Here is a 24,101-nt window from a genome sequence, read left to right as displayed (position 1 = left end):
TCCCAGATCTGGCCCACTCTCCTGGTGCTTTGATATACTCAGAGTATAACCACGAAACCTATCTTCCTCTTTGATTTCCCTGCCTGTAGCTGCATCCCCTGGACTCAGTGCCTACACTCTGCAGTACTCATTCTTGCAGGTGAAGTGCACTGTGTGATAGAAGAGCAGACACGTCACAGTGTAGGGTACCCCAAGAGCTCAAATTCAATGGCTGACTGACGCAAGAAAGAGATTGACTTTCTAACAGTATCCCACTGGGCACGTGAAGCAGTGTGGGAGGTTGGACAGTCAGTGTTTTTCCCAGTTTGAGATCAAGACTGGAAAATGATGAGGAAGGAGAGGTAGCCCCCTGCACCCACCAAGGTACAGCTGTTAGTACAAGCAAGCATATCTCCTTGTTCCACCTGAAACTAAAGGTGATGACAGCCAGGAAACGGGTAATACTTTTTCTGTCTGGCTCAAGTGAGGTGCTCCAACAGTGTCTATGTCTTTGTTTGCCAGGGCTTCAGAAAAAGCAATGCCTGAGCTTTTTAGAACTGATCTCCCCTTTGAGATGTGCTTTGTGAAGAGGAAGCCACAAGACAAAGTAACTTCAAAGTGTCCAGGGAGGATGATAGGCCTGTATAGACAAAACTGGACAGAGAACATGTGCAGGATCTGTTAAAGATCAGATTTTATATGCCCAATTCCTCGCAGCAATAAAGCAGCTCTGCTTCTAACAGTGCTCTTATAGTGCTCTCTGCTGGGCAATGAGAGGTAGAGGCAAGCGTAGCTGCAAGTAGCCTTTAGTCTAGAAGGCAGATGACCATCACAGGCTAAGTAATGTACAAATTCAGCTTCTGCATTGCTCGAGTGAGTACAAACTGGTTTGTACTGATGGGCAGGAGGACGGTGTATACATTCTGCTCCAGGAATAAGTTTCTAGCCAATGCATAAATGTCTAGAGCCAGCAGCCTGTTGCTGTTCTGTTGTCGTGACAGTGGTCCCCAGGCAAACAGGCCTGTCATGGAGCTTGGAGCACATTCAGGCTGCTCTGTCAAGGCACCCAGCTGGAAACACCTATAACACTCCTTAGTGAGCTTGGCAAGAGAGATTAGTCTTTCACTGCTTCCACTCTGCTGCTGGCCATGGTAAATAGGGGAAAAGGTAATTCTCCCTGTGATAATTGATCTCCTAGCAAAAATGGAAAGCCATATCCTGTTGATCACCTACCAAAGGCCCTGCCAACCTCGGATTTGGTAATGGAAAAGCACTTTTGTCACCTTAATGTTATGTCATTATTTCAGAATGGTGACCGGATGGAGAAAAGCCAAAACCTTCCTGTGCTCCCAGGGATACTTCCACCAGAGGGCACTGCGGACAGACCTTCACGTTCAGAACTGCCCCTTGTTTTGATGAGCTTTCAGCTGAAAAGGTACAGTTTTAATCAAAATCTTGGTTCCAACAGATACGGTTTTATGTTATGGCAGAGTCCTCCCCTTTCATTAGTATTCCTTATAGGCAGCGCTTACCATAAATAGCCTATAGCTACTTTACTGACATTGTATGAACTCTCAATAGCTTGCAACTTGTTCCTGAACATTCTTAGTGGGGATAAATTGGGATATGTGGTCTTATACCCTACAGCAAATAGAGAACTAAACAGAAGTGTTCATAGTTAGACTTGATATTTGCCTAAAGAGCCTACATGAGCTGCTGCAATGTATTGAATTTAACTGAAATCTATGAACATTTAAATTGCTCTGCTGGGCTGTAGGTGTGATGACAGGAGTCAGTTCCGTCAGTTCTGCTGCCTGCAGCAAGACATCCCCTAAGCTGCTTGCACATAAATGATGAGAGCTCAAATACCAAACTTCAGTGGCTGCTACGTGTCTGTTTGGCAGTACCAAGAGCACAAAGTGAGTGAAGATGCTTCTATAAGAGCTGAGTATTTGAAGAAGTCACCAGAGGCCTGGTAAATGTCACACGGGGTGGACAGGGAGGTGCAGAGCTGCAGTCTGCCCTTATGGCTATTTTCTATTGCTGCACGTCTTTGCTTTTGTGAGGGGCCACTGCATGCAGTGTGTACACTATGCCAAAGATCCGAACAGTATGAAGTTCACTGACCTTCATCTGTCCTGCCTGCGCAGAGCCCACATGGAAACAGAGAAAGCAGAAATCACACCCTACAGCTTTAGCACTGAAAGCTGTAACACGACCTCCCTCCTACACACACAACCCTGCCAGGCCAGTCAGTGAACCGGCTCCAAATAGCCTCGTTTAAAAACAACAGCTCTGGACACATCCTTCCCGGGTCTCCTCTCACAGGCAGTGCTGCTTCAATTCCTTGTGCAGAGGCTTTTCTGGGAAGCCGTTTGATGAGTGGCTGCCTGGAGCCTACGCCTCCTGCACACCCCGCTCTGGCTGAGGGCCTGGCTCTTCCCTCCTGCCTGGCAGCAGCTCTTGTTCCTCACAGCAAAGCCCACTGCAGTGACCAACTGGTACTGCAGGAGATCCTTCAGTGTGCACAGCATAAGGAGAGCAAAGGAATGGCAACAGAATAAAACAAACCAAGGAAAAGGACACCCATCCCATGTGCCCATTCTGAAGGACCCTGTATGCTCCAGTTAAAGGTTTTCCCTCCTCGTTTTTGCCGAGAAGGAACAGCCTCTTCTCTCCTCATTCACCTTTGCCATAGCAACTTCCCATCCTTTTTCATACAGCTTGCACAACTCTGGCCTGTCAGGATCAGCTTCCTTCATGTCTTTTTGCCCTAAACCAGCTGACCAATATCTTTCCTGCTTAAATATCTCACCTTCTTTCTTGCCCTCCCATGTCACAGTCACCCCATGTGCTGTTGGCCAGCAAGGCCAATTTTGTCTTCCTTCTCTCTGCCCCCTGCTTGAAGCAGACCTTCTTCGGTCACTCAGGTCAAGCTTCTTGTTTCCACGCTGTAAAGGACAGCTGGGCACCTCCCCAGGTAACACAAACCCATCTGATCAAGGAAATGTTTTCCTTAGTTTGCTGGTGGGCTAGAAATAGCCTCCTCCTGCTGCATCTCATGTTGGGTTTGCGCACGTTGTTGCACTGTGAGAAGCTGCTTTGCCTCTGTGGAACTGGGAGCATAAAGACGGAGTCTTGAAACTGGGTTTGATGTAAGGGCGGCTCTTCTTTGCACACATGGGAAAATACATGGCTAAGCCCCATTGAACTATGTGTGTGTATGTGTGACAGGGCCCTGTGTGTGTGGATGTAGAAGGCTTGTAGTTCTGTTGGTGTGCGTTTGTAGTTTATGTATGTGTGTAAATGAGAATCTTTGGCCCAGCTTTCACTGTGTATATATTTCTATTAATGTGAATCCTTACAGATTCGCAGTGTGCCACTACGGTGTTCAGCTGAAGCCTTGGTAAAGGGGTCTCTACAGCCAGTTTGGTTGTGCTGATGTTATCAGGAGATGCAGGTGTGTTTTCTCAATGTTTATACCTACCTGGAAGTTATTATCATTGTGATAAGGTGGCTATGTTTTTTGGCTGGTGAGAGGCACTATAAACAAGGTGGGCCTCCAAAGATCACATGGTGGTGGAATCAACACCTTGAGCAAACAAAAGAGATATGTTAATACAGTCATCTACATTCTGACAGCCCTGCAATGGTACTAGCTCTTCTCTGAGTCAGCCTCCTCTCCAGATTGTTTTATTCTTAGATTCATTTGCATGACCTGATGGGATTACACTTTAAAGCAAACTCTTCCTTTATCTCACCACTAGACACTCCCAGCATCCTTGATGTATTTACAATGAGCAAATCCATGTTGCTGCCTGGATCTCTGGTACATATTCTGATATCATTACAAAGAGTAACTTTATAGACTCTCGATGACAGTGTGGTGTCCTCAACATCCCAGGATGTGTGGGGACCAGGTAGTCAGAACTATAACTTTGCCTCAGATCCTATTTGCAACAATGCTGATTTCCTTTGTTTCAGCTACCTCTGTAGATGAGGGATCCCGTCACCTTTGTCCATTAGACTGATTCTGCTTCAGTCACCACACATGATCACTTAGAGGCAACAGTCCTTTATAGCACCAGCACCTCAGAAAGAAACAGAAAGGTCTAGAAGGCCTGTGCTTTGAGACTGAGGACCCAAGGACAGGCACATCCAAACAGCATGACCATAGTGTAGACCCAGGTATGGCTTCATCCCTTGGGTGTTACCCTCGAGCCATTTGTTCCTCTGAGTAGGCTGAAGTCTAAATGCTGGAAATGTGCACAATCAGTTTTCAAACTCCAGCACCTGGCAGCATTAGGATAGGGAAGTTTGGTTTGTGCCATAAGGCAGGAGTAAAGTTCATGTGTGGCTGTGAATTGAAGCTAGGAGGCTGTTTGTTCAAGCTTGTTGTCAAGGACCATAGAAAACATGAAAAGTATGCAGACCTAGACTCATGTTATAGATTTTAATGTTTTCCTCGGGACTCTAACTGTCATGTTGAAAGGCTGACAACTGTAAATGTCCTGCCTGTGCAATTAACCCACAGCATGTAAACTGACGGTATCTATCCTGCAGATGAGTGTAAATCACTGCACCCGGTTGAACATCTTCCACTGACTTTAGGGGAGTGTAAGTTTTAAAAGCCTCATGTCATGTGTCCCTCCAGTACAAACACTTCTATGGGTCACTGTTGAGCATCCTCTGAGATCACTTACTCGGCAGTGCAGATGTCTGAGCTTTCCCCCGGGGCATTCAAAGTACTCTGAGTATGTAAACAGCACTTTGGATATTTTTTCTGTTGGATTAGTCAAATAACTGAGATGTTTCCTCTGTGCTTAGTATTACTATAAAAACAGAAGAGCCATCTGCATAAACAAGAGCTTGACATTTTTTGAATCCCTGGGGAGCAGGGAAGGAGAAGGACCATTTCCATACTGCTCGCTGGATGCCCCCGTTCAGCACAGGCTAGAACACAGCATGCTTCCCAGATGTTTCCATATGTCCCCATGTCACTGGCTCATTTGGCACATCTATGCTCTTCCTGCAGTGGCTTAGTTTAAATCAGCTGCCTAACCCATCCGCCCTTGCCATGTGGGAATCGAGAGCATATTGTGAAAGGACGTTTTATCTGCAGTGAGATGTTGCTGCCACTGCAGATGGGATTTACAGTGATGGAGCCGCGCCCCATACCACAAATGACCAACTTAAGCTTTCCCTGTGCCAGTTTACATCCATCCCTGAGCGCAGGTGTTCACCTGAAACCACGGGCCCGACGCAAAGAGGGGAGATTGAGGAGCTGCGGCTGCCCCATCCCTGGCAGTGCTCAAGGCCAGGCTGGGTGCCTGCTGTGTATTCACAACGCCATCTTGTCTGTCACCGCAGGACCCGAGGGGCTCGACCCGCAGCTCCCGGTCCCCAGCGGACCCTTATCGGTGCCCCCCCGCCGCCCGGTTCCGCTGTGGCACAGCGCCGCTAGGGGCGCGACCGCCCGCGGTGACGTCAGGCGCAGCCGTTTGACGCATCACGTGCGCGCCGGGGCCCGGCCTCCGTCTGCAGCTGCCGCCGGCGGAGCCGGAGCCTGAGCCGGCAGCAGCAACAGCAGCAGCAGCGGCGGTAGCAGCGGCAGTAGCAGCAGAGGCGGCAGCAGCATGGCGGGCGCCCAGCAGGAGAACACGCTGCTGCACCTCTTCGCCGGGGGGTGAGTGAGCCCGCCGCGGCGGAGGGACGGGCCAGACCAGACCAGACCAGACCGGGCGCGGGGTCCCGTCCGCCGGGGGAGGCCCCACGGAGAGGGACGCGGTGTCCCCGCGGGCCGCGGCTCCCCGCCGGCGTGCCCGGCCGCTGCCTGCGCTGAGGGGCGGCCGGGCGGTGGCGGTGCCTGCGGCGTGGCCCCCCTCCTGTCACACTTCCCGGCCACGCGGCCCAAGGGCCGGTAGCAGGGAAACCGCTCGGCTGTGGTGGCCGAGTGCAGCCCGCCTTTCTTCGCTGTCCCCGTCAGAACACCTCAGGAAGCGCGGGGCTTTCTCCTTGTGCCCGTGCAGAGGAGCCGGGCAAGCGGTGTCCCTCCATAATTAGCAAATACATCCTTAGCAAGCCAGGCAGGAAGGGCAAGAAAAGATCATAGTGCGACTTGAGGTCGTCGCTGGGCAGTCGCTCGGGCTGTTCTGACATTTAGCTGTATATAATTACCAAATCTTACAGAGCTACCCAGCTCTTCAATGAAACACTTTAAGTCCAGATCCTGAAATAAGCAGGAGCTGAGGGTTGTCATTCAAAAAGCATTGTCCAGGCAGAAGGCTTTGTGTGTTTTGATATCTTGATCTTGTAAAGGAACGTATTTGTGCAACACTTCAATAAGCTCTGTGTAGGTGATAGTTAACAGTGGAGGCGCTGAACAGTGGGGGCTGTGTAACTGCCTGATCCCTGTAATTATGTTGAAAGGCAAGTGCTCCAAAAAGGGAAAAGGAGTGGGGGGATAAGAGAGTTCGAGAAGGTCCTGGTACCGCAGAGCAGGTGACCTGGCCAGGCCACTTCTCGTAAGTTCTTGCAAGGCCTTGTAAACTTCTCATTTTTGTTGTGTTAAAAGCTTAACCCACCCCATCCACCCCAACCCACAAACCAGCAACCAAAACCCCTCCCAAAAAGCCTTCAGAATTAACTTGTTAGGGTAAATTTAATAGTAATCCAGTAATATAGTTTTAAGATGTAAATTAACTATTTAAAAATGACCGTTATGCAGATAGGAAGTGCTGGTTTTGGTGTTTGCACATCTGTCATCAGAAATCATCTTTTAATGCTTTATTAATGGCTTAAACTATCTTGTAGAATATCTTGGAGTGCTTGTCAGCTGGGAAGAGTTAGGAAGCCAACACGAAATCTGTTAGTTTCAATCTGTTCAATAGTAGACCATTGTTTCCCGTTGCTAAACAGGAGACTTCAGTCTCCTCTGACATGTCCCTGGAGCAGTAGGTTCATTTAATATAATATTAAACCCAGCAGAGACACTGCCCTTCTTCTGCTGACTTGAATAGGTGTTAAATCCTCTCTTCCCCCTTGCCTCACCCACTTGCATTGGCACAGTACATGGAGCCTGGGACAGAAATCGGGCTTGAACGTACGCGTGCAGCTTGTTTGGATAGCAGCAATGCTTATCCAGAGCTCTTGGTGTCCTCACATAGCTCATCAGACTATAAATAAATAGGAATTTGAAACTCATCAGTATTTTAATCTAGCACTGAGTGATCAGCATCTTCCTTACACATTTAATGTATCCTCCACATTCTCGAAGGATCCCAGTAAACATTTTCTGCTGCAGGCCCATGAACTCACTGGTTCTGATCTGGCTTTGAGGATGCATGGAGGGAAAGAATGGAACGTCAGCAGGGAATATCCCCCTGGCCACTCTGGTATGATAAGATTGTTCTGTTCCTAAAGCAGCAATGGAAATACAGCACAGAGGAAAAAGATGGCCTTTTAGGGTATATGGGCCTTTAAAATTTCATTGCTGGACCCAATCTTGTTCTGCACATCTTGTTATTTAAAGGCACACAGAAAAGCAGTCAGTCATTTATCTTGCTGTGGTGTTACAGAAAGGAAAATGAGACAGCAAATTTAGTCTTCATGCACCAGCTGATGTTCAAGTGTTTGGTCCACCACACACACACCCACCCAAGCATCCAAACAGTTGATTTCAAAGTAGTTCCCTGTTCAAGACCATCAGCTTCCATATCCTGTGTGTGCACGCTTCTGCTAATGCCGCTATCTCTGCTTTTCAAGTGAGAAATGCACATTTCTTGGAGCTTGCTGGATGGGACAAGAAATTGAACATGATTTTTGAGCTGTTACCAAGATATTAAACACCTTTGTGTACAAGTAAGAAATGTAGGGGATAGGTGATGTGTTTGGAGGGATGCTGGACCAGCCAGCTGATAGGCAAGCTAGAAGCCCAGATTGTAGTAGATGTGAAGCTCAGTGCCATGTCTGCCTTATTAACTTCCATTTTGAGTAGCAGCAGTGATAAAGGATGTCTGCTCAATAAAATGTGATTAAAGGAGCTCAGCTGTGATAATATTTTACTACATCTCTTAGATCATCAAAGGGATTCTGGAAAGAATTGTTAGTGTGTTAGTGCTTAGCTAATAGTCTCTGTGGAGGTCCTTCACAGTCCTTCAAATACCTTTACACTTTATTTCAGAGAGGTCTTCCATAATAACTGGGTTGTGTTGTGACTTCCAGCTGTTTGCAGAACCAGGGCCTTGAATAAAATTACTCCTCCAGCAGAAGAAAGTGTTGGAAGGTCAGAATACTTTCTAAGTTGTGTAAGGTGTTAATCTTTGTTGAATTGTAAAGCAAGAGCAACTCATTCACTTGAAAGAATTTTGATAGAGATATTATTGGGGTGGCTTCCTGTGAAGGCGAGGATGGGGTACAGTGTCAGCTTAAGAAGACCTAATACAGTCTGTGCACAAGAAAAGCAGCCCCAGATAATGAGAATAGAAGTGTTTACTGCGTCAGACGCCAGGAGTGATGAAATGCACTGGAATACTCAGAAGTGTTCTCCACTTGTTGAAAGAGATGGCTTCTATTAGCTGATTATAGGCAGGCAGACTCATTGGCTTCCTTTTGTTTCTCAGTTCCTTTTAAGGCTTACAATAGGAACAGCAAACCAAAGGGGCTTGGCATTTTGGTGGGAACATGACTCTGAGGGCAGGGAAGATTTCAGAAGGAACAGAACCATCCATGCCTAAGTTGCACAACAGATGTGAGCATGTTTACAAGTCTGTGTTACTGCTTCCCTGCTGAAGTCAGTACAGTTGTTGCTTATTTTTGTTTGGGAAGAACTTTGGACTAGGCTTCAGCAGAGGTTACTCTGTGTTCTCTTCCCAGGTGGAGTAATACTGATTACTACAGGGATTTCCTAAGAACCTGTATTTAGAGGCTGCAGTGCCCTTCATAGAACTGGCAAAGAGGAGAAACTGGGAACAAACTTTAGCTTCATTTCATATGGATACAGTGTGGTGTGAGTTCTATAGCAATTTGAACCAAACTGGGGGGGCTGTTTGAATAAAATCATGTTTGTGACTTTTTCTGTCTTGGTATTGAGGCTTAAGAGAGTAATTCCCTTGCTCCTATGGGTCTGAAAAGCAGCTTTAGATACCAAACCTTCCTTGAGCCACCTGCAAAACAGTTGGAAGCGTACTTTAGGAAGATTGGTGACATCAGGTTGCTTTGCATTGAGGTGACATCCATATCCATCTCCGTGGGCACAGGTTGTCTCAGTCACATTGAGAAGTGTTTGATGCACTGGGTTGCTGGGAGCCTTGTTTAAAATGTTGAATTTGACCTGAGTGTCTAGTACAGGTCACAGAACCAATGCAAAGTTAGTCACTGAATTAGTAACCAAATGAGTTGTGGGGAGGAGGACTGGAACACTGCTCCCACGCATGTTAATTGTTAAGCGATGTGCTAATGCTGACAAGTCATTTGGGAAATGATGTTTCTGTTCGTAAACTGGAAGGGAAGCAGTCTTCACCTGAAGTATGTGTCTGCTCTACTGTGTGTGCTCCAGGACAGCTAGAGGGGATGATATCGACTGTTTTCTAGCCCTCCGCCTAGTTTAGGTTCTCGGGTGCAGAAGGTAGTTCACTAGCAGCATATCAGCTCAAGGAACACAGTAGGTGCCTACAGGAATATCTGTACCTGGTGATAACATTATTAGCTGGAAACTTACTGAATGCTTAACAACTCAAAATTAAGGCATGAGGAACAGTCTCTATTGGTTTAGTACTTAGTTTCCTTATGGCATCTGAGTATGCAGCAGCTTGTTTTGTTCCCAGTCTTGACAATGCAGTAATGAAATACCAAAGCTAGAATCTGCTTTGCTGTTTTGTCGTGCTGGAGCACGTGGCATGTTTTAGAACAACAGAATGAAATTCCTAGTGCAAATACAGTCTGGTTTAAAACTTGTCACACTTGCTGTGAATATACTGCTCACTTTGGGATTTGCTTATCTGCCTTCATGGGCATGACTCTATGTCAGCAACCAGAAAAGCAAATAATGCTCTGCACTGTTAGTGCCGTGGTTGAGCTGTATCCCTGGCTGTTGCCACTGAATTGAGTGGGACAGAGTCTTGCAGGTGTGTTTGGGGAGCTCTACAGGCTTCTGAATCTATCAAAGGAGTCCAGTCTGTAGTGACGGATGATTTCCCAAGGTGTATTTTCACATTTAAAGCAGTATGTGGTGCCATCCATGAAGAGTGAACTAACACATACTTCCCAGTGTGGTTCTTAAAGCAGCTCATTAAACACAGTTGTCAGACTGTTTGCACTAATGCTTCTCTTTCAGTGTTTTGCTTTAATCCTGTCAAAAATTCACTGTTGAATGTTGAGTGTAGTTGCTTCCTTTGGGAAGAAACAGGCAATTTTAAATGCTCACAGAGCCAAATGTGCTAGGCTAAGTCATGGTTGCTCTCACCAAGCAGCTCATCACTGTTGCTTATGGCCTTGGTCAGGTCAGTGGTGGTCTACTGAAAGATCTGGTTTTGTTGCTCTGCAGAACTTCCTTTTACATTCAGCAGTGTATTGTTACTTGGTTTAAGGATATCACAGGTGACGAAATCCAGGACAGATGAAGTCATTAAGAATCTTAATTAAGATTCTTGCCATCTATATTAATTGTGGTAATGGGTGCTGAGAGTTTATTTCAAATGCCAGTCATTGGTATATTGGGGTAGACTTTGTCAAGATAGAAAGCTGGCAGCAAGAGGAAAATGGGAATTGGATTCTAACATTTTCATCCTTGGCATGTCTTTTAAAGTGTTTCTTTTTATGGAAGTAAATATTTTTCCTGCAGCTGTTAAATTACAGTATGTTGTGTATCTCCATAGACACAAAATATGTTTCATTAGTCTCAGACCTAGAGTTTCCTTAGTTCCTTTGGACATCACAAAGCAGAGAAGTGTATTTTCCTGCTTTGGTGATACATGCCTGGCCCATCATGTAGTTAGAGGGGGCATTCAAAGCCAGAAGTACAAATACTGTGTTTCTGGCATTGACAGGCCAAAGCAGATGAATTGTTGGGGGTCTCACATTGAAGAGATCTTTGTATCTACAATGCAGAGCATAGCTGGGAACCTCTTGTGCCCTACTGAAGATACTTTGCCTTAGTGTTTTGTTTCTAGGCAGGCTTCTGTCCTTTGACTAAGGACAGATTTAGACATCGTTTGGGGTTTTTGTAAGAGGATAATGCAGTGAGCACTGCTTAAACAGCTCTGGAACTGGAGTTCTGCACTGATGCATCAGAAAAACCCAACAGACTCAAACCATTATGAAGGCTTGGAGGTTTTGCCTTTGTTGCAGCATAAGGTTTTCCCAAATCAAATTTATCTGCTACATATCCATGGCCTGAACCTTTCAGGGTTCATGGCTATTTATGTAGCTGAAGAAAACTGCTTGTTTCTCCTTGCTTCCCAGAGGCAGGTATCTGGAACACCCTACAAAGTGTTTCTTTTATGCACAGTGTGTTGCTTTTCATCCGTCTTTACAGGGAATAGAGCAACACCAGGGTATGATGCATAGAATTCCCATCTGGAGGAAGATCAGCTCATCTGAAAAAACTGCCCAGTACATCAAAGTCCTTACTTGAACTATCTGCTGCGTGTTTGTGTTTGGGACATAATGTGTGCACCCTGCTGATATTCTGCCTATTGCTCTGTTAGAGAGTGCTTTGTTATGAAATGTCACACTGACAACATGAACTCTGAGTTGTCAAAACTCGTGATGCAGATATTAACTGATTGTGTTGAATAGCAGAGGATTGCATATGCATCACCAGAAGTACTTAAATAGTAAAGGCTGCATAAATGAACTGGATTATCAGACTAAAAGGATGAAAGGGAAGGAGTGGGCTAGGGAGGCAGATGGAGTTTTAGTGTCCTGAATGTATGAATTGTTCCTGTTTCAGTGTTCATAAATGTGAAATAAATAAGGGCTGAAGACAGTACACAGTAGTGGAGCATTGGCAGAGAAATGTATTGGGAATGTAGGCAATCAAATTCTTTTCATGGAGTTGCCACAGACTTACAATTTCTCTTGAGTATGCTGATTTGTCAGGGGTTAATTGTACAGACTTGTGTCTCTATTGGATATACATAGCAAGAAGTGTGGCAGTGGGATCTGCAAGAGGGTTCCTCAAAACACTCCCTGCCCTGAGCTGTGGGAACAGGAGAGGTTCCTGACCTGTCTCTTTTCCCCCAGGATCTAGTTTCGGAGAAATGGGAGCAACATGAGATGCATCTGACAAAACAAAGGAGAAACTGAAGCAATGTCCTGAGTAGTACTGACACAGAAGAAGGCTGGTGTCCAAGCCCTGGTTTGGTACATAAGATAATCCGAGTTCTATACAGACTAATCAGAGGCCTGGTAAGGTCTCTGTGAACACTGTCATTTTTGAGCCAAATGACACAACTTCAGCTGCTGTGTACCTAGTTCCATGAACAACTTTGTGATTTAATTCATCATATATAAGTGGTTCAAAAGGGATGAAGACAAAGCTCTTTCTTACGGTTGGATGTATGGATGGTCCTTAGCTTAGGCTTTTTCCCCTTTCAGCAGGGAAGAGTAAGAAGCAAAAACTTACAGGAGAAACTCATTGCAGCATGCTGTTAAATCATATTGCTGGTCTCGTGAAAACTGTTTCTTCTGTTGCATGTGCTTGCATCAGAGAAACACAGTGTTTGGGATCATGTCCTTGGACAGACTCTTGTAGAACATGAAAACCATAGTGAGGAGGTTGTATTCCCTAGCCATGTGGCCTGGGTGTCCTTTTGAACCTTACAAAGAACCTCAGTGTTTGTGGTTGTACAGCCAGGGTGGGCAGGCTTCAGGGGTTTGGCAAGGAATGGTTACTGTCTGATGTAAGACAGACTGTTTCAACAAGCAAAATAAGCTGTACCAGATAAAGCATTTATAAACTAGGATGTATTCACAGCCTGGGTTTTTCTGCTATTCTTTTAATTGTCCTTTTCCTTGTGGTTAAAAAAAGATCCTCCTAGTAAAATAGTTCATGTATATATGGGGCTTTAAAACATGCATTAGTACCTTTATTAATAGCCTTTTATGGATCTCTGCTCCTAAATTAGTGCATGCAGGCCTCTCCTGGCTCTAGCAAGCAATGCTGCTTTTTTATGTGCAAGACAAATGATAGGATTTTGCTTTTAATTAAGTCTCCTTTTCATGAGAAACTACTTAAATTACAATTTCACACTCATATTTCAAGTGAGTTCAGTTGTTGACTCATGGTGGTTTAGAAGGAATATTGCAAACACAGGTTTTTAAAGGAATCACATGCTTTGATACCTGTGCAAGCAAAGAAACTATTTCCTAATCAATGGGTTCAGTTGTAGTAGCTGAAATCTTTAGTTGTCTTCCTAAAGCCCAAGCTGTTTGATTAATAATGTTTAGAACTGTACCTTTTAGACAGCCTCAGCATCATATTTAATTGTGAAGTTGGACAGAAGGACAGTCAGCAGAGAGGAACAGCAGCAGAATGAGGAATACTTTGACCAGTCACTTTCCAGATCACTGATGAAAATGACAATCGGGACTCGTGCACCTTCTGTTCTTGGTCCAGTGTGCTTTTTGTGAGGCTTAGTCAGATGATGAACTGATATATTAAGACGAATACATGCTGATTGTAGACTCATTTATTTCTCATATCATTTTTTATATGTATGAGTATGTATAATATTTCTGTTATCAGACTATGGGAATTCTGTTCTTTAGTAGCCTTTCTGTCCTGTGATTCTGTTTTCCCACCATCCTTGCAGCTTCCTTCCCTCACCACCCCCAAAAAGTTGATGTCCATTGTTTTTCAGAGAGCTTAGCTTAGTGTAGTTATAATATTTCTCTAGGCAGCTGTTTAAATCATAAGCACTGAAATGGGGAAGAATTGTATTGCTGTGTTTTCAGTGTATAGTGTCCTAATCCCCAGTGACTTGTTCTCATGTGCCAGCTTCCTGCTTCCCATAAAAAAAGAGTCCATCTAAGGGCAGGTCTGTTTTAGGACAACTTGTGAAACGTGGATGCCTCTGAAGTTTTTACAGGTAGAATTCCAAGACCTGGCAGAACATGCAACCAGCAGATGGTCAGTCGAGGATTCTTTGTTAGCATCATCTGGGTATCCTCTTTGTGTTTACCAACCTCATCACTGCACATGATCGTTGTACCAGTTTCTCAACCTTCTCTCCCCTCCCTCAGGGCTTGGGAACAGTCACCTTTGCCTACTGCCCTGCTTCCTAATAATTCATCCACAATGCAGAGCAACTGGAGACAACTCTTGAGGTTTTATTCATACTCCATGCTGTGTTTTGACACATCTGTGCAGCTGTTTTCCTGACTTTGTCTTCTGTTTAAATTGTGTTTTCCAGATGCGGAGGAACAGTTGGTGCCATCTTTACCTGTCCCTTAGAGGTAATAAAGACTCGGCTTCAATCTTCAAAGCTAGCTTTCCGGGCTGTCTACTACCCACAAGTCCAGCTGGGGACCATCAGTGGTGAAGGAATGGTCAGGCCAACATCTGTATCACCTGGGCTCTTTAGTGTTCTCAAGTGAGTACCGCTCCTCCTCTCCTTCAGTGCTGCTTGACACCAGTGAGCTGAGTTCCAATTCCTGTATGCAGACACTGGATGCAAATTTTGCTCCAGACTTGCACTGGAAGGATTTATGTCAGTTGGATTTCTGCCTTCAGCAGTAGAAAGATGAATTACTCTTATAAAAACACATACATATTCAGGGCTCCTGAGTGTTCCTTTGAACTTCCACAGAAATTTGCTTTCACCACTTTGAAACTTTCCAAAAGAAATTGATTTGAATAAGTGCCTGGAGGGGTTTGGGTTTAAGTTGTCTGCTCACATTGAGGCTTTTGGGCAGGTAGGAGTTTGTAGGGATCAATACACAGGACATGCTGGGAACTCTTGAAAAGCCCTTGCTTGAGGGAACTATCACAGAAAATATTCTGGAGGAAAGGATTTTCTCTTTTTCAACACTGGGAAGTGTTGTCTTTGTCTCTTATTGGGAATAATCATGTTTGCACTCTCCTTTTAGCACTGGAACATGTAATCCTTACTAGCTAGGGCCAGTTCTTTGCAAATGGTTGAAGGCCTGAATAAGCCATATATGCTGTATGTTTTCTTTTTCCTGGAGCCATTCCCAGTCTGCTTTAAGTAGGTAGTAGAGATACTTGTGCTGTTGCTGCCCGTGCTGTTTACCTGTTTGATGGAGGAAAGCTTTAATTCCCGTCTTGAAGTGTTCTCTCTGTGGAGCATCATATAAAAGCTGTGTCCTTCACCAGCATTGTACCAAGGGTTTTGATTCTCTGCACGTAGTGATGCATGTCAGCCCCTTATCTCTCTCTACATCTGGCCCTGCTTTGAGCGTGAGTCTGAATGAGATGACCTCCAGAATTCAGTGTTCCCATACATTTTGAGTTACGCTTGTCTGCACTCTGGTGTGGATGATCTGTAACTGAGATTTATGGGAGTAGCGGAAGGACACGGCAAAAGCAGTCTCACTGAAACAGAATGGCTAATGGGGTCTTGGAAGCTTGGGTCATTTCCTCAGCAATAGCTGCCTTATTGAGCTCTCCTCTGCTATTAGATATTGTCTTTGCCAATTATCAGTCCTTTCTCACCTGTATTACATACGATTACATATGATCTCTGTTAAAAGCCTTCTGTGTGGTTCAGACTGCAGCAGTTGATGCTCCAGCTCTTCAATTTTCAGATGTGCATTCATAAAGAAGAGGAAATGAGCAATCTTCTAGCTTAAAACTGCTGAAGAGTTTTTACCAGCAACTCTGAAGTCCACATCCCCAGTGCTGCATTTCATATCAAAGCACCGTGAACTCACTTTTCAGGTCTCATGCAAATGGACTAAGTTGATTTGAGTCACTGGGCACCCCAGGGTGATGCTGAGAGGTCCTGTTTAGATCAGGTAGCTGAAATGCCAAGGAAAATAATGACTAGCAGAGCAAGCTGAATGGTTTTACGTAAGGCCAGCAGCTTGGCAGGCTGCCTGGGGAGAAGCTGCACAGTTATATAACAGCAGAGTGCTAATTCACATTCTCTGCAGAGCTATCTGGCTAGAGTCATTCAGGGACTTGAGTTTCTATATTGTAAATAGTGCTGCTTTCCCCTGCCAAACATTGCTTTGTCTGTTCAGAGGTGAGTCTAGAACAATTCGTGACTGAAAATAGTGCCAGTTGCCTTTGATTTTTCATCTCCTTTCCCTTGCTATTATTTCACCTTGCAGCATTGGACTGTAGGCAGCTGTAACTAAAGGAAGTGAAAACTTCAAGGCACAAAGCTCTTAATTCATCCCTGAGCCCATCTTTTTCTGGGGTTGCCTTTTTAAGGGAGAGAGGAAATGGTGTAAAATTGGAGCAGCCTTTTAATATAGTTATTAATAAGCTCATTAAATTTGATTACTATGATCTTGACTTCATTTAACTTCAGGAATTACTCAGCTGTCTGTACCACCAAGTTTTCCACCTGCTTAATTCAGAGGATTAAGAAATGAGAACAAAATAGTGATGCTTTCATTCCCTTGCAGGCAGCATCTATGAAGAACAGATAATGCTATTGATCATGATCTTTCTACTAAAATATAAATGTATGAAGAAAAAAGGGACATTAGATCCCTTGCTTTTACTTTTCTATCCCTTTCTTAATCCTGGGTATGCATGCATTGCCAAACTGGATATGACTTGGTCCTTCTGGTTTGGGAAAATTATGTGGCTAAAAGAAGCAGCAATTAGAGCCCTACATAAAAAATTGCTCTGTAAGAGTCAAAGGTGTTGAGTATGAAAGCCCCTTAACTGCTGTAAATAGCAAGTAAGTAGGTACTCAGGAGGGCAGGTTAAGCCTGCTGCTGAGCAGGACACGCTGTTTTTGTCTAATCCATTTAAGATTCTGATGAGTTACCCCAGCTGGAATCTGCAGTCGTGACTGTTAAGTGACAAAGAACAAGTAGTTGGTGGATCTGTTTCCATGGAGACACTCAGCCCTGAAGTTTACACAGCAAGTTCAACTGTGCTGCAGAAAAAGGGTTTCAGAGGCTCCTGTGTCATCAGCTGTCTTATGAGCTTGGTGCTGGAATCTCATGGGGAATGTTCTCAACAGTACTAATGATCTAGAAAGTTCCAGCAGATGTATGTGAAATTCCCCTGGAGCCTGGTGTTACCTGGATTTCCTTGCATGGGTTTCATATGGTGAGTTCAGCTAAAAGAGGTGCTGTCCAGCAGATTGTGCACTGAAATCCTGGTGACTGTTGGACTGTGCTTGGCTTTCACTGGGTAATACTTAGCTGTTGACTAGTGTTGAGCTATTGGTTTAGTCCTTGTAAATATGCCTGCTGGTAGTAGTACAAGGAATTGGTAAGATAAGTCTTTTTTAATGAGGCACTCCAGCAAGGTGTTGTAGAGAAGTTGGCAGCTGCTGGGGAAGCTGTCCAGTCAGTTTATCTTCTTCATAGAAGTCCTAGCCCAGTGTGCCTTCCAAGATGTGAGGGGACATGGGTGGAAATGGCTTTTGCAGAGCTGCAGGAAAGCATCTTTTGATCACAGTCTTGCTTTAGACCTGAGCATGAGGATGCTGGAGAGGGACTCTTCATCAGGGACTGTAGTGATAGAACAAGGGTGACGGGTTTAAACTAAAACAGAGGAAGTTCAGGTTAGATACAAGGAAGAAGTTCTTTCCTGTGAGAGTGGTGAGGCACTGGAACAGGTTGCCCAGAGAAGTGGTAAACGCTCTATCCCTGGCAGTGTTCAAGGCCAGGTTGGGCAGAGCCTTGGGCAACATGGTCTAGGGTGAGGCATCCCTGTCCATGGCAGGGGGTTGAACTGGATGATCTTAAGGCTCTTTCCAAACCATTCTATGATTCTGTGAGGTCCAGTCCTGACAGTGATTGACAGCAGTACCTCTGTACCTGGAGTTTACTTTGGAAAGATGATGTAAACTCTTTTGAATGCCCTCAAAACTAGATACCCTGAGCTACCTGGGGAATCACAGCTTGTAGTAGAGCTGCCACATTCAACTTTCACTCTGGGTTAGAGACTCATCACTAGGTAATTGTGAAGGGGGAAAAGGTTTTATCTTTTTGTGTGTCTTTAGACAGGAAGCAAACTGTTGAATTGCTTAGATACAGAGAATGCTAAAAATACTCCTTGTTCATCAGTCAACTCTTACTGGGTTCTCCATGAAACCAATTCCTGACAGCTTCCAAAGAAAGGAAATTGTAACCTGGTGCCATATGACAACCTTTTGCCTGTAATGCTGAAGTTTTATGGTACAGTGTCTTTTATTCAGCAGTGTATAATTGTGCTGATTTTCAAGTATATAGCTTAAAAGCTAATAGCTTCACAGTTAATACTCATTGCTTCTGTACAGTTCTTTTGACTGTCTGAACAGAACAAGAAGTATAATTTTTAACCCAAATACTTTTGGTTTTCTCTGTTTGTTTTTATTTTAAGGTCAATTCTGGAAAAAGAAGGACCAAAGTCACTCTTCCGAGGGCTGGGTCCAAACTTGGTCGGGGTTGCACCATCAAGGTAAATAGTTAAACTGTTGCTAAAAGCCACCTTTAAGATACCAACCCAAATGTTGCTGTGCATTTCAGAATACAAGGTCATGAAGTTATCCCATCTGTAAACTGAGATCTGTGCCTCTATCTGTGCACTGTGCTACCAAAAGCATACATCTGCTTTACAGTTGTGTAACACTGAAAGGTGCAGATTGAACAAGGCACTTCAATACCTAGTCAGTGCAAGAGCCACATATGATATGCATGAGAAAAGAGGAAGCAGAGCAGAAAAATCTGTGGGATTAATATTTGCCTTTTTCTAATGTGATCTGCTACGTCTGTGCAAATACATAAAGGAGTTGCCAAACACTGAGCATCTTGGCAGGGTGAAGATCTTTGTGCCTAGCAAATGTTAGAACTGGTTAGCAGTCAGGAAATTGGCAGCTCTTTCTGCTTGAGGTTGAACCAGTTAAAAAGGAACTTGAAGAGTGGTGTACTCCCTGTTTGGCCTTCTGCCTAATAGGTAGGATGTTCCCCCCCGGAAGTGGGAATCCTGTTTCTACACAGGGATCTGAAATCAGGTCTGCCTGCTTCTTTATGCAGCTCATGCTGTTGTTTGTGTTCCTTCATATTCTTCCATAAGATTGGAATAAGGTGCTATATGGAAATTCTCAAACTGGAGTCATCATTATCTACCTTTTTCTAGCAGTTCAGGGAGGTGTGATCTGAACACGCTTGGTTCAGACAGCTTCTTACTCACATAGACCGCTGCCTTTCAGCTGAGCTCCCTCTGTTCCTCAGCATTATGTAGGGATTTGAGAGGTCTAAAACTTTTTCAGTCCAGGGTTAAGAGTTTAAAACACGAAGTGTTGCTAACACAGTGCTGTACAGATTTATGGAAAACATAGGCTCCAGGTGGGAAAGGAACATTCCCAAGTTTACAAAGTGTGTTTAATGCTAGAGCTGGTGCAGGATAGACTCATCTCAGAGTTGGTGTGAAAGTAAAATATTGCTACCCTATGGGTGTCAAGGTGGTGGCACTGTAATGTAAGAGAAAAACACCCAAACCAACAACAGCCCCGAGTCCTTGTAGGAACCAGTCATGTGGAGTTCTCTCTGGAGAGAAAACCTTGTACTGTGGGGGAAAGAATAGTAATGTGTTTGCTTGGACATTGTGTGCATTACATGCCTTTTTCTTCTCTCTTTCATTTGCTTCTTTTTCTGCTTTCCCACAGAGCTGTCTATTTTGCGTGCTACTCCAAAGCTAAAGAACAATTTAATGGCATTTTTGTGCCCAACAGCAATGTTGTGCACATCTGTTCTGCAGGTTCTGCAGGTATGTATTTGTAATCCCTCTCCATACGGTCTGCAGCAATACCCCGCTGTCCGGGAGGGGCAATATCTGCATTGCCTCCGAGATGCACCTTAATTCTTTAAAGTATTTATTGCAAGCTGGTGTTGCTACAAGACTTCTTATATCCCTCTCAATAGTTAGGAAACAAATAGAATGAAGTATAAGGTGAGGCTTGAACTTTGAGTCTGTTTTAGGACATTGTATTTTTCCTACCAGGATGGGAAAATAGTTTGTTCCTGTTGGAAAAACACTGCAGAAAAGCTCCACTAGTTCAAGGGTCAGTCACCCAAGTGACCATTAAAAACAATCTTTCCCAGTTCATTAGGATTGGGTTCTGTTAATGAGGTGGCTCAATGGCACCATCTAGAGCCATGGGGAGAACAAAATGCTAATAACATGCTTGTGTTCCCCACAGGTTTCCTTTATGTATCATTCTAAAACCCAGTCAGTAAGTAAGGGATCATGTCTGCAGCAGTCTTTAGAGCACGAAGTACATACTAAAGTAGGAGCAAAAAGGAAGGATCCTTTGAGAAATTCCAAGGGTATTAGTCCTTGCCTCCTGAAGTTTAACATGAGATGGTTCTTTGGCAAGGGAGAGGTTGTAAGCTACTTACCTGCGTGTCTTTTGAAATGTCTAGATAGAGCTGGTAACTAGAACTGTCACACTACACAGTGTGTGAAGTTCATATTTGCCATGGCAATACACTGGCCTGGATTTAACTACTTCTGGTGTTCTTGTCTCTTTTTCAGCCTTTATCACAAATTCCCTCATGAATCCTATATGGATGGTGAAAACCAGAATGCAACTTGAAAGGAAGTAAGTAACTGATGGAGGGAGATTGGATACCACTGAGTGGCTAAGGGAGCCTCTGGAAAACTGCACTTCCATGGTTTTATTTGTGGCTCTTTGTACTTTGATAGATCTTGCCTGGTGGTTTCCCTGACTTGCAATTCCACCTTTCAAGCCACCATGCTTCTGCCTGGTGAAACTAAAGGTTAAGGTTCCGTGTGTCCTGCTTCAGATCGATGCACTGTTACTATTGAGAAGGCTGTGGAAGTTGCCTTGAGTGCTGAGTTAGGTTCAGTTTCTGGTTTCACTGTAAATCTTAAGTAAAGTTGGGCACAACATTACTTTTTCTCTCAGATTCCTGCTAACAGAGTCTTATGTGCTTCAGGGGTTGATGTTAAGGATAAATATATCAAGGGTTGAAAGGTTTTGATACAGCAATAATAGAGCCTATGGAAAGGTCAGAAGAGCTCATGTGGGAGGCTGAGTGTGAGGTTGCAGGCTGTCCCATTTGGCAACCTCAGTTGTACTGATCCTAGATCACACAGACTGTGTGTTACTGCAGCAACCCGAGGTTCATGGTACATGGCTGTAAACAGAAAGGTGACGTTTTTAAACTGTAATGAAGCCACATAAGTTACATAAAACATTCTAGAGGCAATAAGAATCCGTTGCAGTGGTTTACTGTTCTTCCTTCAGCACTGCATTGCCGTTAACAGTACCTCCTGGGGACAGAGGGGATTTGACAGTAATCTTTTAGCTGAGTGATTCACAGTCACTGGTGGATATTGAAACAATGAGGGACTCTGCCAATAACGTGACCGCTTAGAATAGAAGTTCCTGCAAGGACACATGTAGGTTAAATGAGAAGGATCCTTTAAGGCCATAATTTACAAATAACTTATAAGACTTAATTCCAGAACTTCACAGGGTGGCACCTCTGAACTGAATGCTGCCTCTTAAAGTAAAGGATTATTTCTCATGTAGGAGGCCTCTGTGGCTTGGCCTGCTGAAGGTGGCTTTAAATGGAATTCTCAGTTTAACACAAAGCAGTGTCTCTTCAGTGCTTATTGTCTTTTAAAACATTGGTGTGAAGTGTGACAAACTCAATAGAACTGAGCTGAAAGAATTATTACATGTACTGGTGAATAAGCAGAGCGAAGTGTGCACTGTTAACATGATAGTCCTGCTCTGTGCAGCTTTCCTAGAAGATTTTTGGAGTCAAACTTAGTAGAGAAGCGTTTCTATAGTTATAAAACCTATTAAAAGCTATGGGCTTTTAACTATAACATTAATTCCTTTCCTGGGCTCATGATATGCTTTGTTCTGTTTTGTTTTTTAGAGTCAGGGGTTCAAAACCAATGAATGCTTTGCAGTGTGCTAGATATGTTTACCAGACAGAAGGTGTCCGTGGCTTTTATAGGGGCCTGACTGCTTCCTATGCTGGGATTTCTGAGACCATTATCTGCTTTGCTATTTATGAAAGTTTAAAAAAGCACTTAAAGGAAGTGCAACTGCCCCCTTCTCCTCCTAACGGGACCGAAAGGAACTCAACCAACTTCTTTGGACTGATGTTTGCTGCTGCTGTTTCCAAGGGCTGTGCTTCTTGTATTGCTTATCCACATGGTATGTTAACTTTTCCATTTATGAATCCAGTAGAGCAGCTGTTGCCTGTAATCCAAGACAAATGATGGGTCTTAGGGCTGTAAAATTCTTAGTCGTTTGAATGGCCAAATGCATGTTACAGTGGCGTGTGCATATACATTGGCATGTTCAGCACTGGGCCCACCATTAGGTGGTGGTTGGGAATTCCTGTTTTAAAAGCAGCACCAAAAAATGCCAAAAAGAAACTGAATGCCTGATGCTTCTGTTCTCACTCGTAGCAGTACTCATCTAGCTGAGTACTCACAGCCTCTGTGATTCTGTGATCAAGTGGTGAGAAACACTTGTGGGCTGAGCAGTGCTGTTCTTTTTGGATAGATGTGAATGTAATCATGGTTACCTAGAAAGAGCAATATTGATGATAAGTATCAGTGAAGCATTTAGTTTAGTAGTAGCTTGAATGAGCAAATAAAATAATCTGTTTACTCCACATGAAAGGGAACCCATCTTTAACTTTGCTTCTTCCAAATGCGTACAGGATTCCATGGCTGAAAGTACTGGCAGGCAGTTGGTACAGGGAGGTTTTCATGTCCCTGGGTTTTGCATATGCTTTCGTGGTGATGGGATGTTTCTCAGTGGGAAGGTTGAAGTCTTGTTAACTTTGGGCTCTGTTTTACTTTTCCTGCAGAGGTCATACGGACACGGCTGCGAGAAGAAGGCACTAAGTACAAGACCTTCATTCAGACAGCACGTCTGGTAGCACGTGAAGAAGGCTATTCTGCCTTCTATAGAGGACTGTTTGCCCAGCTCATCCGGCAGATACCAAACACAGCCATTGTGTTGTCCACCTATGAGTTAATTGTGTATCTGTTAGAAGACAGTGCAAAGTAGCAGAGCCAAGACTGCTATTACAGACTGTAGACCAATTTCTTCATTGAACAAATAGAGACTGATGCAGGTGGCAGTGCTGGTGGAAGAGCAAGTCTGTGACCACCTGCTGGATACTTCCTTTTGGATTCATGCCTTCTGAAAGGTCTTGAGTCATTAATGTTAACAGTTAATTATAACTTTTTTTAACTTAATGATAGTTAAACTGTTACTAAATTAAATTACACTATTTAATTTAAGTATATGTTTGTCTTTTTCCTTAAGCACAGCCATATGTGGTCAAGGAATGTACCTCATCAAGTGATCTCTTGGTTCATTAAAACTGTGTTAAAACAGGAGAAGAACTGGTTTGGAAATGTGCAACTCTGTTGTCTTCCCACTGGAGTCATGTCACTTTAGCACTGTAATAGCCTAATGCCCAAACAAGTTTGAGAGTTCTTCTGGGATATTCAAGGTGCATCATTTGTTGCTGTGTGAGCATCCTGGAGTGTTCAAGCAGGACATTCATAGTATGTTTATCTGCTTTGAGGGTGTGAGGTATGCACACCAGAATGTCTTAGGAAAACCATGTGTACTAGCAATACTGCTGGAATATGATTGTGGGAGGCTTCTAGCAAAAAAGAAATTACAGTGCTGTGTGCACCACTGCATTTGGGATACATGCTTATGTTAGTGTGTGGGAATGGATCTGTCATGACTTGGCTTGCAGACCTTGCTTTGTGTAAGGACAGTCCGTGGCTGTGGCCTGGCTGCCCTGCGGAAGGCAAGTCCATGAGATTCAGTAACTTGGTCCTGTACCCTGACCTCAGCTTTTTAGTACTATGGGGCTTTTTTGTGTGACATTTTCCTTATATTTAAATACTAGGGCTCTGGAGATTGGAAGAGAGGGTAAGTTAGGTCCCAAATACTCTACATTATAAATGCAGT

At 44.1% G+C, this 24,101-nt stretch overlaps 1 protein-coding gene across 2 annotated transcripts; it reads left to right on the top strand.

Moving 5' to 3' along the window:
- The first annotated feature begins 408 nt into the window (after positions 1 to 408).
- On the top strand, positions 409 to 23,413 carry SLC25A33 (solute carrier family 25 member 33). 2 transcript variants are annotated; one of them, XM_061450156.1, is made up of 8 exons: positions 409 to 437; positions 1,287 to 1,414; positions 14,394 to 14,573; positions 18,494 to 18,571; positions 19,779 to 19,879; positions 20,648 to 20,714; positions 22,027 to 22,310; positions 22,975 to 23,413. In XM_061450156.1, exons 1-8 carry the CDS (start codon positions 420 to 422, stop codon positions 23,175 to 23,177), a joined length of 1,059 nt encoding a protein of 352 aa, XP_061306140.1. In that variant the 5' UTR covers positions 409 to 419; the 3' UTR covers positions 23,178 to 23,413. The 2 variants fall into 2 exon arrangements, with proteins under 2 accessions (XP_061306140.1, XP_061306141.1); XM_061450157.1 differs by lacking the exons at positions 409 to 437; positions 1,287 to 1,414 and adding an exon at positions 5,582 to 5,665.
- Positions 23,414 to 24,101: the final 688 nt, after the last annotated feature.

The sequence above is a fragment of the Pezoporus flaviventris genome, unplaced genomic scaffold (genome assembly GCF_033815535.1).
Source record: "Pezoporus flaviventris isolate CSIRO_AGI_PZ_B2104156 unplaced genomic scaffold, CSIRO_AGI_Pfla_v1 ptg000009l, whole genome shotgun sequence".
NCBI classification, from domain to species: Eukaryota; Metazoa; Chordata; class Aves; order Psittaciformes; family Psittacidae; genus Pezoporus; species Pezoporus flaviventris.
Note: the sequence above shows the minus strand (reverse complement) of the source record. Positions and strands in the feature narration are given on the sequence as shown.

What these genes read in the sequence shown, in the direction of transcription:
- SLC25A33 (XM_061450156.1), top strand. An exon ending in GGGCTCTTTAGTGTTCTCAA is followed by an intron (nt 14,574 to 18,493) that starts GTGAGTACCGCT and finishes TTTTATTTTAAG; the next exon opens with GTCAATTCTGGAAAAAGAAG. An exon ending in AGAATGCAACTTGAAAGGAA is followed by an intron (nt 20,715 to 22,026) that starts GTAAGTAACTGA and finishes TTTGTTTTTTAG; the next exon opens with AGTCAGGGGTTCAAAACCAA.